Source organism: Oncorhynchus mykiss, chromosome 19 (genome assembly GCF_057628025.1).
Source record: "Oncorhynchus mykiss isolate SJ-2025 chromosome 19, ASM5762802v1, whole genome shotgun sequence".
NCBI classification, from domain to species: Eukaryota; Metazoa; Chordata; class Actinopteri; order Salmoniformes; family Salmonidae; genus Oncorhynchus; species Oncorhynchus mykiss.
The window spans coordinates 48,240,372-48,252,878 of record NC_143040.1 but is presented as its reverse complement, the minus strand read 5'-3'; the positions used below and the strand labels follow the sequence as shown (position 1 = coordinate 48,252,878).

The 12,507-nt window shown below is 45.1% G+C and overlaps 1 protein-coding gene across 1 annotated transcript; it reads right to left on the bottom strand.

The window, feature by feature from the left end:
• Positions 1–3,197: 3,197 nt before the first annotated feature.
• On the bottom strand, positions 3,198–11,647 carry LOC110498347 (XK-related protein 6-like). The gene is made up of 5 exons (XM_090211192.1): positions 10,875–11,647; positions 10,337–10,786; positions 5,710–5,915; positions 5,194–5,611; positions 3,198–5,067 (listed from the first exon to the last, which is right to left on the bottom strand). Exons 1-5 carry the CDS (start codon positions 11,189–11,191, stop codon positions 4,575–4,577), a joined length of 1,884 nt encoding a protein of 627 aa, XP_090067318.1. The 5' UTR covers positions 11,192–11,647; the 3' UTR covers positions 3,198–4,574.
• Between the last annotated feature and the right edge of the window lie 860 nt (positions 11,648–12,507).

Sequence of the window (12,507 nt, the reverse complement as noted above, 5' to 3'; positions counted from 1 at the left end):
TGCTTTCAAGCAGCTATTTATATATACACTACCGTTCAAAAGTTTGGGGTCACTTAGAAATGTCCTTGTTTTTGAAAGAAAAGCAATTGTTTTGTCCATTAAAATAACATCAAATTGATCCAAAATACATTCTAAATGTTGTAAATGACTTTTGTTGTTGGAAATGGCAGATTTTTTATGGAGGCCCATTATCAGCAACCATCACTCCTGTGTTCCAATGGCATGTTGTGTTAGCTAATGGCATGTTGTGTTAGATAATCCATCCACCTGGCAGGTGTGGCATATCAAGAAGCTGATTAAATAGCATGATAATTACACAGGTGCACCTTGTGCTGGGAACAATAAAAGGCCACTCTAGAATGTGCAGTTTTGTCACACAACACAGACCATGTGTAACCACGCCAGCCTAGGACCTCCACATCCGGCTTCTTCACCTACGGGATTGTCTGAGACCAGTCACCCGGACAGCTGATGAAACTGTGGGTTTGCACACCCAAAGAATTTCTGCACAGAATGTCAGAAACCGTCTCAGGGAAGCTCATCTGCGTGCTCGTTGTCCTCACCAGGGTCTTGACATGACTGTAGTTCGGCATTGTAACAGACTTCAGTGGGCAAATGCTCACCTTCGATGACCGCTGGCATGCTGGAGAAGTGTGCTCTTCAAGCGTGAATCCTGATTTCAACTGTACCGGGCAGATGGCAGACAGTATGGCGCGGTGGGGTTATGGTATGGGCAGGCATAAGCTATGGACAACGAACACAATTGCATTTTATCGATGGTAATTTGAATGCTCAGAGATATCTTAAAGAAATCCTGAGGCCCATTGTCGTGCCATTAATCCATCACCTCATGTTTCAGTAAGATAATGCACAGCCCAATGTCACAAGGAACTGTACACAATTCCTGGAAGCTGATAATGTCACCCATTAAGCATGTTTGGGATGCTCTGGATCGATGTCTACGACTGCGTGTTCCATTTCCCGCCAATATCCAGCAACATCGCACAGCCATTGAAGAGGAGTGGGACAACATTCCACAGGCCACAATCAACAGCCCGATCAACTCTATGTGAAGGAGATGTGTCGCGCTGCATGAAGCAAATGGTAGGCACACCAAATATGGACTAGTTTTCTGATCCATGCCTCTAGCTTTTTTTAAAAGGTATCTGTGAACAACAGATGCAGATCTTTATTCCCAGTCATGTAAAATCTATATATTAGGGCCTAATTAATTTATTTCAGTTGACTGATTCCCTTATATGTACTGTAACTCAGTAAAATCTTAGAAATTGTTGCATGTTGCATTTATATTTCTGTTCAGTTTAGGTCTCAGAGCAGGTGACGTCACCGAACGCTACAAGCACGCACCACTGACTAGCTAGCCATTTCAAATCGGCTACATGTGCGCACATGTACAGTGCCTTGCGAAAGTATTCGGCCCCCTTGAACTTTGCGACCTTTTGCCACATTTCAGGCTTCAAACATAAAGATATAAAACTGTATTATTTTGTGAAGAATCAACAACAAGTGGGACACAATCATGAAGTGGAACAACATTTATTGGATATTTAAAACTTTTTTAACAAATCAAAAACTGAAAAATTGGGCGTGCAAAATTATTCAGCCCCTTTACTTTCAGTGCAGCAAACTCTCTCCAGAAGTTCCGTGAGGATCTCTGAATGATCCAATGTTGACCTAAATGACTAATGATGATCAATACAATCCACCTGTGTGTAATCAAGTCTCCGTATAAATGCACCTGCACTGTGATAGTCTCAGAGGTCCGTTAAAAGCGCAGAGAGCATCATGAAGAACAAGGAACACACCAGGCAGGTCCGAGATACTGCTGTGAAGAAGTTTAAAGCCGGATTTGGATACAAAAAGATTTCCCAAGCTTTAAACATCCCAAGGAGCACTGTGCAAGCGATAATATTGAAATGGAAGGAGTATCAGACCACTGCAAATCTACCAAGACCTGGCCGTCCCTCTAAACTTTCAGCTCATACAAGGAGAAGACTGATCAGAGATGCAGCCAAGAGGCCCATGATCACTCTGGATGAACTGCAGAGATCTACAGCTGAGGTGGGAGACTCTGTCCATAGGACAACAATCAGTCGTATATTGCACAAATCTGGCCTTTATGGAAGAGTGGCAAGAAGAAAGCCATTTCTTAAAGATATCCATAAAAAGTGTTGTTTAAAGTTTGCCACAAGCCACCTGGGAGACACACCAAACATGTGGAAGAAGGTGCTCTGGTCAGATGAAACCAAAATTGAACTTTTTGGCAACAATGCAAAACGTTATGTTTGGCGTAAAAGCAACACAGCTCATCACCCTGAACACACCATCCCCACTGTCAAACATGGTGGTGGCAGCATCATGGTTTGGGCCTGCTTTTCTTCAGCAGGGACAGGGAAGATGGTTAAAATTGATGGGAAGATGGATGGAGCCAAATACAGGACCATTCTGGAAGAAAACCTGATGGAGTCTGCAAAAGACCTGAGACTGGGACGGAGATTTGTCTTCCAACAAGACAATGATCCAAAACATAAAGCAAAATCTACAATGGAATGGTTCAAAAATAAACATATCCAGGTGTTAGAATGGCCAAGTCAAAGTCCAGACCTGAATCCAATCGAGAATCTGTGGAAAGAACTGAAAACTGCTGTTCACAAATGCTCTCCATCCAACCTCACTGAGCTCGAGCTGTTTTGCAAGGAGTAATGGGAAAAAATTTCAGTCTCTCGATGTGCAAAACTGATAGAGACATACCCCAAGCGACTTACAGCTGTAATCGCAGCAAAAGGTGGCGCTACATAGTATTAACTTAAGGGGGATGAATAATTTTGCACGCCCAATTTTTCAGTTTTTGATTTGTTTAAAAAGTTTGAAATATCCAATAAATGTCGTTCCACTTCATGATTGTGTCCCACTTGTTGTTGATTCTTCACAAAAAAATACAGTTTTATATCTTTATGTTTGAAGCCTGAAATGTGGCAAAAGGTCGCAAAGTTCAAGGGGGCCGAATACTTTCGCAAGTCACTGTATATAGAGTTGAAGTCGGAAGTTTGCAAACACCTTAGCCAAATACATTTAAACTCAGTTTTCACAATTCCTAACATTTAATCCTAGTAAAAATTCCCTGTTTTAGTTCAGTTATGATCACCACTTTATTTTAAGAATGTGAAATGTCAGAATAATAGTAGAGAGAATTATTTATTTCAGCTCTTATTTCTTTCATCACATTCCCAATGGGTCAAAAGTTTACATACACTCAATTAGTATGTGGTAACATTGCCTTTAAATTGTTTAACTTGGGTCAAAAGTTTTGGGTAGCCTTCCACAAGCTTCCCACAATATGTTGAGTGAATTTTGGCACCTTCCTCCTGACAGAGCTGGTGTAACTGAGCCACTCCAATACCTTGACTTTGTTGTCCTTAAGCCATTTTGCCACAACTTTGGAAGTACGCTTGGGGTCATTGTCCATTTGGAAGATCCATTTGCGACCAAGCTTTAACTTCCCGACTGTTGTCTTGAGATGTTGCTTCAATATATCCACATAATTTCCTCCTCTATTTTGTGAAGTGCACCAGTCCCTCCTTCATCAAAGCACCCCCAAAACATGATGCTGCCACCCCCGTGCTTCACTGTTGGGATGTTGTTCTTCAGCTTGCAAGCCTCCCCCTTTTCCCTCCAAACATAACGATGGTCATTATGGCCAAACAATTCTATTTTTGTTTCATCAAACCAGAGGAAATTTCTCCAAAAAGTATGATCCTTGTCCCCATGTGCAGTTGCAAACCGTAGTCTGGCTTTTTTATGGCGGTTTTGGAGCCGTGGGTTCTTCCTTGCTGAGTGGCCTTTCAGTTTATGTCGATTTAGGACTCATTTTTACTGTGGATATAAATACTTTTGTACCTATTTCCTCCAGAATCTTCAGAAGGTCCTTTGCACCAAAGTACGTTCATCTCTAGGAGACAGAACGCGTCTCCTTCCTGAGCGGTATGACGGCTGCGTGGTCCCATGGTGTTTATACTTGCGTACTATTGTTTGTACAGATGAACGTGGTACCTTCAGGCGTTTGGAAATTGCTCCCAAGGATGAACCAGACTTGTGGAGGTCTACAATTTTTTTTCTGAGGTATTGGCTGATTTCTTTTGATTTTCCCATGATGTCAAGCAAAGAGGCACTGATTTTGAAGGTAGGCCTTGAAAAAATCCACAGGTACACCTCCAATTGACTCAAATGATGTCAATTAGCCTATCGGAATCTTATGAAGCCATAACATCATTTTCTGGAATTTTCTAAGGTGTTTAAAGGCACAGTCAACTTAGTGTATGTAAACTTCTGACACACTGGCATTGTGATACAGTGAATTATAAGTGAAATAATCTGTCTGTAAACAATTGTTTGAAAAATTACTTGTGTCATGCAGAAAGTAGATGTCCTAACCGACTTGCCAAAACTATAGTTTAACAAAAAATTTGTGGAGTGGTTGAAAAACGCGTTTTAATGACTCCAACCTAAGTGTATGTGAACTTCCGACTTCAACTGCATGTATATGTATATATGTGTCAGAGAGAAGACTCGTACTGCAGTAGTTCATAGAGCAGAGATCTGTCCCTGTATCGAATGCCTGCGGCTGCAGGTGTCAGGTACTGCAGTAGGTTGATGGTTCTTCGCAGCCGTCTGTCCACGTAGTGAGCGTCCCAGGCCGGGTAACGTTTCCTGGGCATGTCAATCTTTATCAGAGGACCCTCGAAGTGGCGTGAGGTGGGGGGCTCTGAACGCACCTGGAACACCGGCAGACAGCTGTCTGCGATGACGTCATCACTGTGGGAAGGGGTGGCCAGATGGGCTGGGGTTGGCGTGGAGGAGGGGGGCAGGAGGTTACCCCACAGCAGCTCGTCACAGCAAGTTGAGGCCGGGGTGGGGTGTGTGTGTGAGGGGTGGAGAAGGCCGTAGTATAGAAGCATCACCAGTACTCCACCCGCAAAGGACAGGTAGACACCACACAACGCTGGCACCGCGTAGTTGTCTGTGTCTGCATGGTCACGATACACATACCTGTAACACACACACATGCAACTATTATGGTATGCACGCACACACATTTGTCTCTGCACTGATTAAGATAGATACACCTATTAGATGATAAAACACCTAGGTGTGTCTGTCTGTCTGTCTACATACCACAGTCCGGTGAGAAGTGTATTCTCAGCCAGTACCACAGAGTAGTAAGCAACCATGCGTCCCCTGGTGTGTCCCTCCTTGACGTTGAACCAACAGAAGATGTAGACGATCCCCACCACCATGTTAAATAGCACCTCCTCCCAGCGAGACATACAGAAGTCTGTTCCTCCATGCACCACCCACAGTGCCATGCCACACCAGTGGAGCACCACAAAGATGCCAAAGTACAGGTGGAAGAGGGAGGCGAAGAGGGCGAGAGAGAGAACGCGGGAGGAGATGGTGAAGAGGCGCCAGAGAAGGTGGAGAAGGGCACCGCGGTAACTCAGACTGCGCTGGTCGTCCCTGGAGTCACGCAGGAGCTTGTGGTACGAAGCCAACACCCAGGATAGAGACAGAAGAGAGCCTAGACTAGATATACCTAGAGAGAGAGGGATTGATTCTCATCTTGGTAATACTAGTTGAAGAGTGAGTGTGTGTGTAATGTGTACTGTGTGTGAACTGTATGTGTTTACGTACACTGTAGAGTCTCAGCACGGTTCTGCTGTATCATAATGCAGAGCTGTAGTACTAGTTGAGGAGCTGACTCCAGGAAGGTCTCCAGTAGCCGCAGCATGTTGACGTCTGCATACTCAAACATCATGGCCCAGTAGAACCTCCTCTGGGCCTCCTTAAGCTCCTTCATACGGTGGGACTGGATACCCAGGTACAACGTACGGATATACCTGGGGGTCAGAAGTTGGAGGTGAGACGTCAATCATCATGGTCCCTGTAATACCGCCATCATGGCCCAGAGAGAGAGAGAGATAGAACCTGTTTGAATGAATAATATCAATTACGAAGGGTGTGTGTGTTTGTGTGTATGCATGTGCGTAGTCATGCTCATACAACCATCTGGGCTGCATCATATGAGCAAATTTCATGACATCAATAATTCACTGGCCACTTAGAAACACACACATGCAGACACACATTTCACCAGAGAAACCTGAAAAATGCCACATCACAACAGAGGAAGAAGAGAGAGAGAACTTATTGATTTGTGTTTAATTTGCATAAAAAGTTTGTTGTTATCCATCCTTTCACTCTCTCGCTCTCTCCCTCAGTCCCCTCCCCCTTCACTACTGTTATGTGTGTTCAAGCTCTTATTTCTCTTCCTTCTACTCCGTCGCTCCATCTCACAGTGATCTATCTCAATCAGACTGAACCATTCCACACACATACACCACTCTTTGGGACAGGCCACACCATTAGGGGAAGTGTTACACATGGGCACACATGCAGACACACACCACTGGGGAGGAGCAGGGTTGTTATTTTCACTGTGAGCCTTTATAAAAACATGCAAGAAACCACACAACCCAGTGTGTGTGTCAAACAGTCATACAGGTGTCATCCAGTCAGTCAGAGCCCCCACCCCACCATGTATTTGAATGCTCAGTGCATTACTAGACAAACGTGGACGGTCCAAACGCTCCTCCGACAACTCTCATTTACAAATCACTGAGCTGCCTCCCAACCCCCATCACACACACACGCTCTTAAACCCACTCAACATCTCCCTCAGGCACCTAGGCCATTAAAGATTAATCTGACAGAGAGCGGGAGCGAGAGAGTGTGTGTGTGTGTGTGGTTGGGGGGGCTTTGACTATTGGTGTTCAGTCAGGGTGTAGCGCAAACGCAAGAGAAGATGAAAATCGATTGAGCCCAAATAGTTTAAAACTGTTTTACAAAACAGTGGGGAAATAAGCTTTATTCAGGTCAGTGCAGCTTCTGCCCATGTTCTGCACATGTGCCCTTTGTCTCTTACAGTGCCTTGCGAAAGTATTCGGCCCCCTTGAACTTTGCAACCTTTTGCCACATTTCAGGCTTCAAACATAAAGATATAAAACTGTATTTTTTTGTGAAGAATCCACAACAAGTGGGACACAATCATGAAGTGGAACGACATTTATTGGATATTTCAAACTTTTTTAACAAATCAAAAACTGAAAAATTGGGCGTGCAAAATTATTCAGCCCCTTTACTTTCAGTGCAGCGAACTCTCTCCAGAAGTTCAGTGAGGATCTCTGAATGATCCAATGTTGACCTAAATGACTAATGATGATAAATACAATCCACCTGTGTGTAATCAAGTCTCCGTATAAATGCACCTGCACTGTGATAGTCTCAGAGGTCCGTTAAAAGCGCAGAGAGCATTATGAAGAACAAGGAACACACCAGGCAGGTCCGAGATACTGTTGTGAAGAAGTTTAAAGCCGGATTTGGATACAAAAAGATTTCCCAAGCTTTAAACATCCCAAGGAGCACTGTGCAAGCGATAATATTGAAATGGAAGGAGTATCAGACCACTGCAAATCTACCAAGACCTGGCCGTCCCTCTAAACTTTCAGCTCATACAAGGAGAAGACTGATCAGAGATGCAGCCAAGAGGCCCATGATCACTCTGGATGAACTGCAGAGATCTACAGCTGAGGTGGGAGACTCTGTCCATAGGACAACAATCAGTCGTATATTGCACAAATCTGGCCTTTATGGAAGAGTGGCAAGAAGAAAGCCATTTCTTAAAGATATCCATAAAAAGTGTCGTTTAAAGTTTGCCACAAGCCACCTGGGAGACACACCAAACACGTGGAAGAAGGTGCTCTGGTCAGATGAAACCAAAATTGAACTTTTTGGCAACAATGCAAAACGTTATGTTTGGCGTAAAAGCAACACGGCTCATCACCCTGAACACACCATCCCCACTGTCAAACATGGTGGTGGCAGCATCATGGTTTGGGCCTGCTTTTCTTCAGCAGGGACAGGGAAGATGGTTAAAATTGATGGGAAGATGGATGGAGCCAAATACAGGACCATTCTGGAAGAAAACCTGATGGAGTCTGCAAAAGACCTGAGACTGGGACAGAGATTTGTCTTCCAACAAGACAATGATCCAAAACATAAAGCAAAATCTACAATGGAATGGTTCAAAAATAAACATATCCAGGTGTTAGAATGGCCAAGTCAAAGTCCAGACCTGAATCCAATCGAGAATCTGTGGAAAGAACTGAAAACTGCTGTTCACAAATGCTCTCCATCCAACCTCACTGAGCTCGAGCTGTTTTGCAAGGAGGAATGGGGAAAAAATTCAGTCTCTCGATGTGCAAAACTGATAGAGACATACCCCAAGCGACTTACAGCTGTAATCGCAGCAAAAGGTGGCGCTACAAAGTATTAACTTAAGGGGGCTGAATAATTTTGCACGCCCAATTTTTCAGTTTTTGATTTGTTAAAAAAGTTTGAAATATCCAATAAATGTCGTTCCACTTCATGATTGTGTCCCACTTGTTATTGATTCTTCACAAAAAAATACAGTTTTATATCTTTATGTTTGAAGCCTGAAATGTGGCAAAAGGTCGCAAAGTTCAAGGGGGCCGAATACTTTCGCAAGGCACTGTATATGGCCATTTGGATTGTTCGAGTAACCTTGCTAATGCTACTGACTGTTATTCAGTGTTGCCTGTTTTTAGAGCTGTGTGTGTGTGTGTGTGTGTGTGTGTGTGTGTGTGTGTGTGTGTGTGTGTGTGTGTGTGTGTGTGTGTGTGTGTGTGTGTGTGTGTGTGTGTGTGTGTGTGTGTGTGTGTGCGCGTGTTCGTGCGTGCGTGTGTGTGCGCAGGTGCGTAGTGCGTGCGTCGTGCGTGGGTGGCAGGTAGCCTACTGGTAAAGAGTGTTGGGCCAGTTACTAAAAAGGTCGCTAGTTCAAGTCCCTGAGACGAATAGGTGAAAAATCTGCCGTTGTCCTTGAACAAAGCACTTAACCCCCAATTGCTCCAAGGTCGCCATCAATAATGGCTGATCTCTGGCCGTGACCTCACTCTCCAAGGGTGTCTCAGGGGGACTTGGGATATGCAAAAACTAATTTCCATTTCTTACCTCACACTTACAGGTTACCCACTTGTACATGCACTGAAAAAGGACAAACATAAACACCCCCTATTTCGATCTTAGACTTTCACTCACACAAAAGCAAAGCTATTCACGTCTCACCATCTTAAAAAAGCATGCCCCTTTCAAAAAATGTAGAACTAAGAACAGATACAGCCCTTGGTTCACTCCAGACCTGACTGCCCTTGACCGGCACAAAAACATCCAGTGGCGGACTGCAATAGCATCGAATAGTTCCTGCGATATGCAACTGTTCAGGGAAGTCAGGAACCAATTCACACAGTCAGTCAGGAAAGCAAAGGCTAGCATTTTCAAACAGAAATTTGCATCCTGTAGCTCTAACTCCCCAATTTTTTTGAGACACTGTAAAGTCCATGGAGAACAAGAGCACCTCCTCCCAGCAGCCCACTGCACTGAGGCTAGGCGACACGGTTACCACCGATAAATCCATGATAATCTAAATCACGATAACAACACCCACCCGTAGCACGCGCTCCAGCAGGCATCTCACGGGTCATCCCCAAAGCCAACACCTCCTTTGGCCGCCTTTCCTTCCAGTTCTCTGCTGCCAGTGACTGGAACGAATTGCAAAAATCGCTGAAGCTGGAGACTTACATTTCCCTCACTAACTTTAAACATCAGCTATCTGAGCAGCTAACCGATCGCTGCATCTGTAAATAGCCCACCCAATCTACCTACCTCATCCCCATATTGTTTTTATTTACTTTGCTGCTCTTTTGCACACCAGTATCACTACTTACACACCATCATCTGCTCGTCATCATCTGCTCATCTATCACTCCAATGTTAATCTGCTAAATTGTAATTACTTTGCTACTATGGCCTATTTATTGCCTTACCTCCTCATGCCATTTGCACACACTGTATATAGACTTTCTTTTTTTTCTATTGTGTTATTGACTGTACGCTTGTTTATTCCATGTGTAACTCTGTGTTGTTGTTTCTGTCGCACTGCTTTGCTTTATCTTGGCCAGGTCGCAGTTGTAAATGAGAACTTGTGCTCAACTAGCTTACCTGGTTAAATAAAGGTAAAGAAATAATAATAATAATAATACAAATATTATCTAAGGGAGGTAAACTGCAAACACAGATGCATGCAGGCAAACTCACATAAAGTGTGTGTGAGGCGAGGTGAACATGTGGTCTATTGTATGGGCAGTAGAAGGGGAGAGAACAGGGTGACATGCTCTGTCCTTACCTCCAGACCTGTCCCAGCTGTAGAATGTGTATGGTGATCTGCCACAGCCACACTGAGGCCACTCTTACCCGGTCTGTCCCGGGATAAATCCATTTTTGTTCGGCTGGACCTCGCCTGGTCAGCTTTTCTCTCTCTCCTCCCTTGCTGCAGTCCACTGTCCCCAGCCAGGTTGTCAGACACTCTCCGCTGTAGTCCTGGATGAACCAGCGGAAGCTCAGGATCTGAACTACCATCGACGGCACCAGCACAAGAAAAAGCGTCAGACCAAACCACAGATAGTCCTGTCTGGTGTAGTAGTCCGCAGCGAGAAGTAGGTCTGTTCCCACATCCCAAAAGAAGACGAGAAGAGCCAGGATCAGCCAGAGGCAGTCCAGCCACAGGCCCTCCTCTGGCGGGCAGCGAGTCTCCTTTAAATCGTTACCCCTGCCAACTCCGGTCCCTCCAATCCCTCTATAATAGGAATGATCATAATAATAATAGTAAAAGGGTAAAAATGAGAATAGCAGAGACAATTATCATACTACACACACACACTTACCCAGTAGTGTCCTCCCCCAGCAGGTTTCCCAGGCAGTTGGAGCGACAGCCCCAATAGCAGACAGCAGAGTGGCAATAGAGACATATGTGAATGGCTGAAGATTCCAGAGGCTGACAGTCTCCCTCTGTGTCTCCATCAAACACCCCCTCCCCCACACCCTCCCCCGTTCCTCCCCATCCCCCTCCATCAGACTGAGCGGCCATGTTACTCTTTCGTCCCAAACCAAAACACACCCTCCTCCTCTGATCCCACTTCCTCCTGTCCCTCCTCAGCCGCTGTGTTTCTGTCTCTGACTCTCCCAGGGAGCGAGGAGCCATCAGAGCCTGTCACTGCACGACAGCCTCCTCTCCATCCCTCCTCCCCTTCCTCCTCTCTAGGAAACACTCTATCCCCTCTCATACCAGGTGCTCCTTGCGACCAGCGGCAGCTGTGGAATCCGTTCCTGTTCCTCTTCTCCTCTAGCCTCTCTTCATCCCCCTCTCTTTCTCGCCCTCTGCATCTCCTGCATGGCTAACTCACCACGGTCATCTAGGGAGACAGTGGCTTGTTATGAGTTAATGCAGCATCTTCCAGCCAACAGACCTGTGTGTGTGGGTGTGGGTGTGTGTGTGTTGAGAAGTAATTGTGTGATAATCTAATTAATTTATCCTCATCCATGTGGAGCTGTGGTAACAATTCAGCCTTCCACCGCCTGCTTCTCTGACTGTCTGTCAGTGCGCTTCATTCCACTGATCAACTCACACACACACACCACAGCAGCCTATGAGCCGTCTGCTCCTCCCCGCTGCTTGAGCCCTCTGCGCTGCTAAACTCAACACACTCTGCCTCCTAGTGGTAAATCTAGATACAACATCTACACATCTATACACACACACTCTCTCCAACCCCTCACTCTTCTCTCCCTCAGAAGGCTTCTGGCCAACAGCTCAGCCAGCCTAATCACCCATAACATATGTGTGTGTGTGTGTGTGAGCTCTGCCAGAGTAAGGGGAGGGGAGAAGAGATGGAGAGATGGAGAGAATGAGGGAGAGAGAGGAGGTAGATATGAGTGGGAGTTGGGAGAGAGTGTAAGGGGTAGAGGAGGAGCAAATATAAGTATTTATAAATTAGAGGGATGAGGGAGGGATGAAGCACAAACCAGCCTCCTCACTTTCTGCCTCTCTCTTTCCGTGTCCACTGGAGATTAGCATCGATGTTGCCATGACTACCATCCCAGTGTGGCTGAAGGGGAGTGTGGTAATTTGGTGTCTGTGAAGGAGAGAGTAAGAGAGAGAGAGATGGAGAGAATAGGAGAGGTAATTGGTTGTAATTTATTCTAAAATCAATTTCTCCATGTTTTTCCTAATGTGGATCAGATACAAACCATACTAGTCTATTGGCTACAGGGACTCTTATGCAATATTTGCATATTTCATAATGCCAACAAAACGCTATATCAAATTGGACTGAGGGAGAGAGGAAGATGTACTCACTTGGGATTAACATAATGACTGGTCATTAGAAGCGGGATTGTATGTGATTTTATTTGATGTGACTATTAGTGCTCTGCTATGTGTGTTTATGGTGTGTACCTGTCTGTCCAGTCTGTGGTCCTGGGGTGTGTCCAGTCTAACTGACCCCTGTGGCCCCTCCT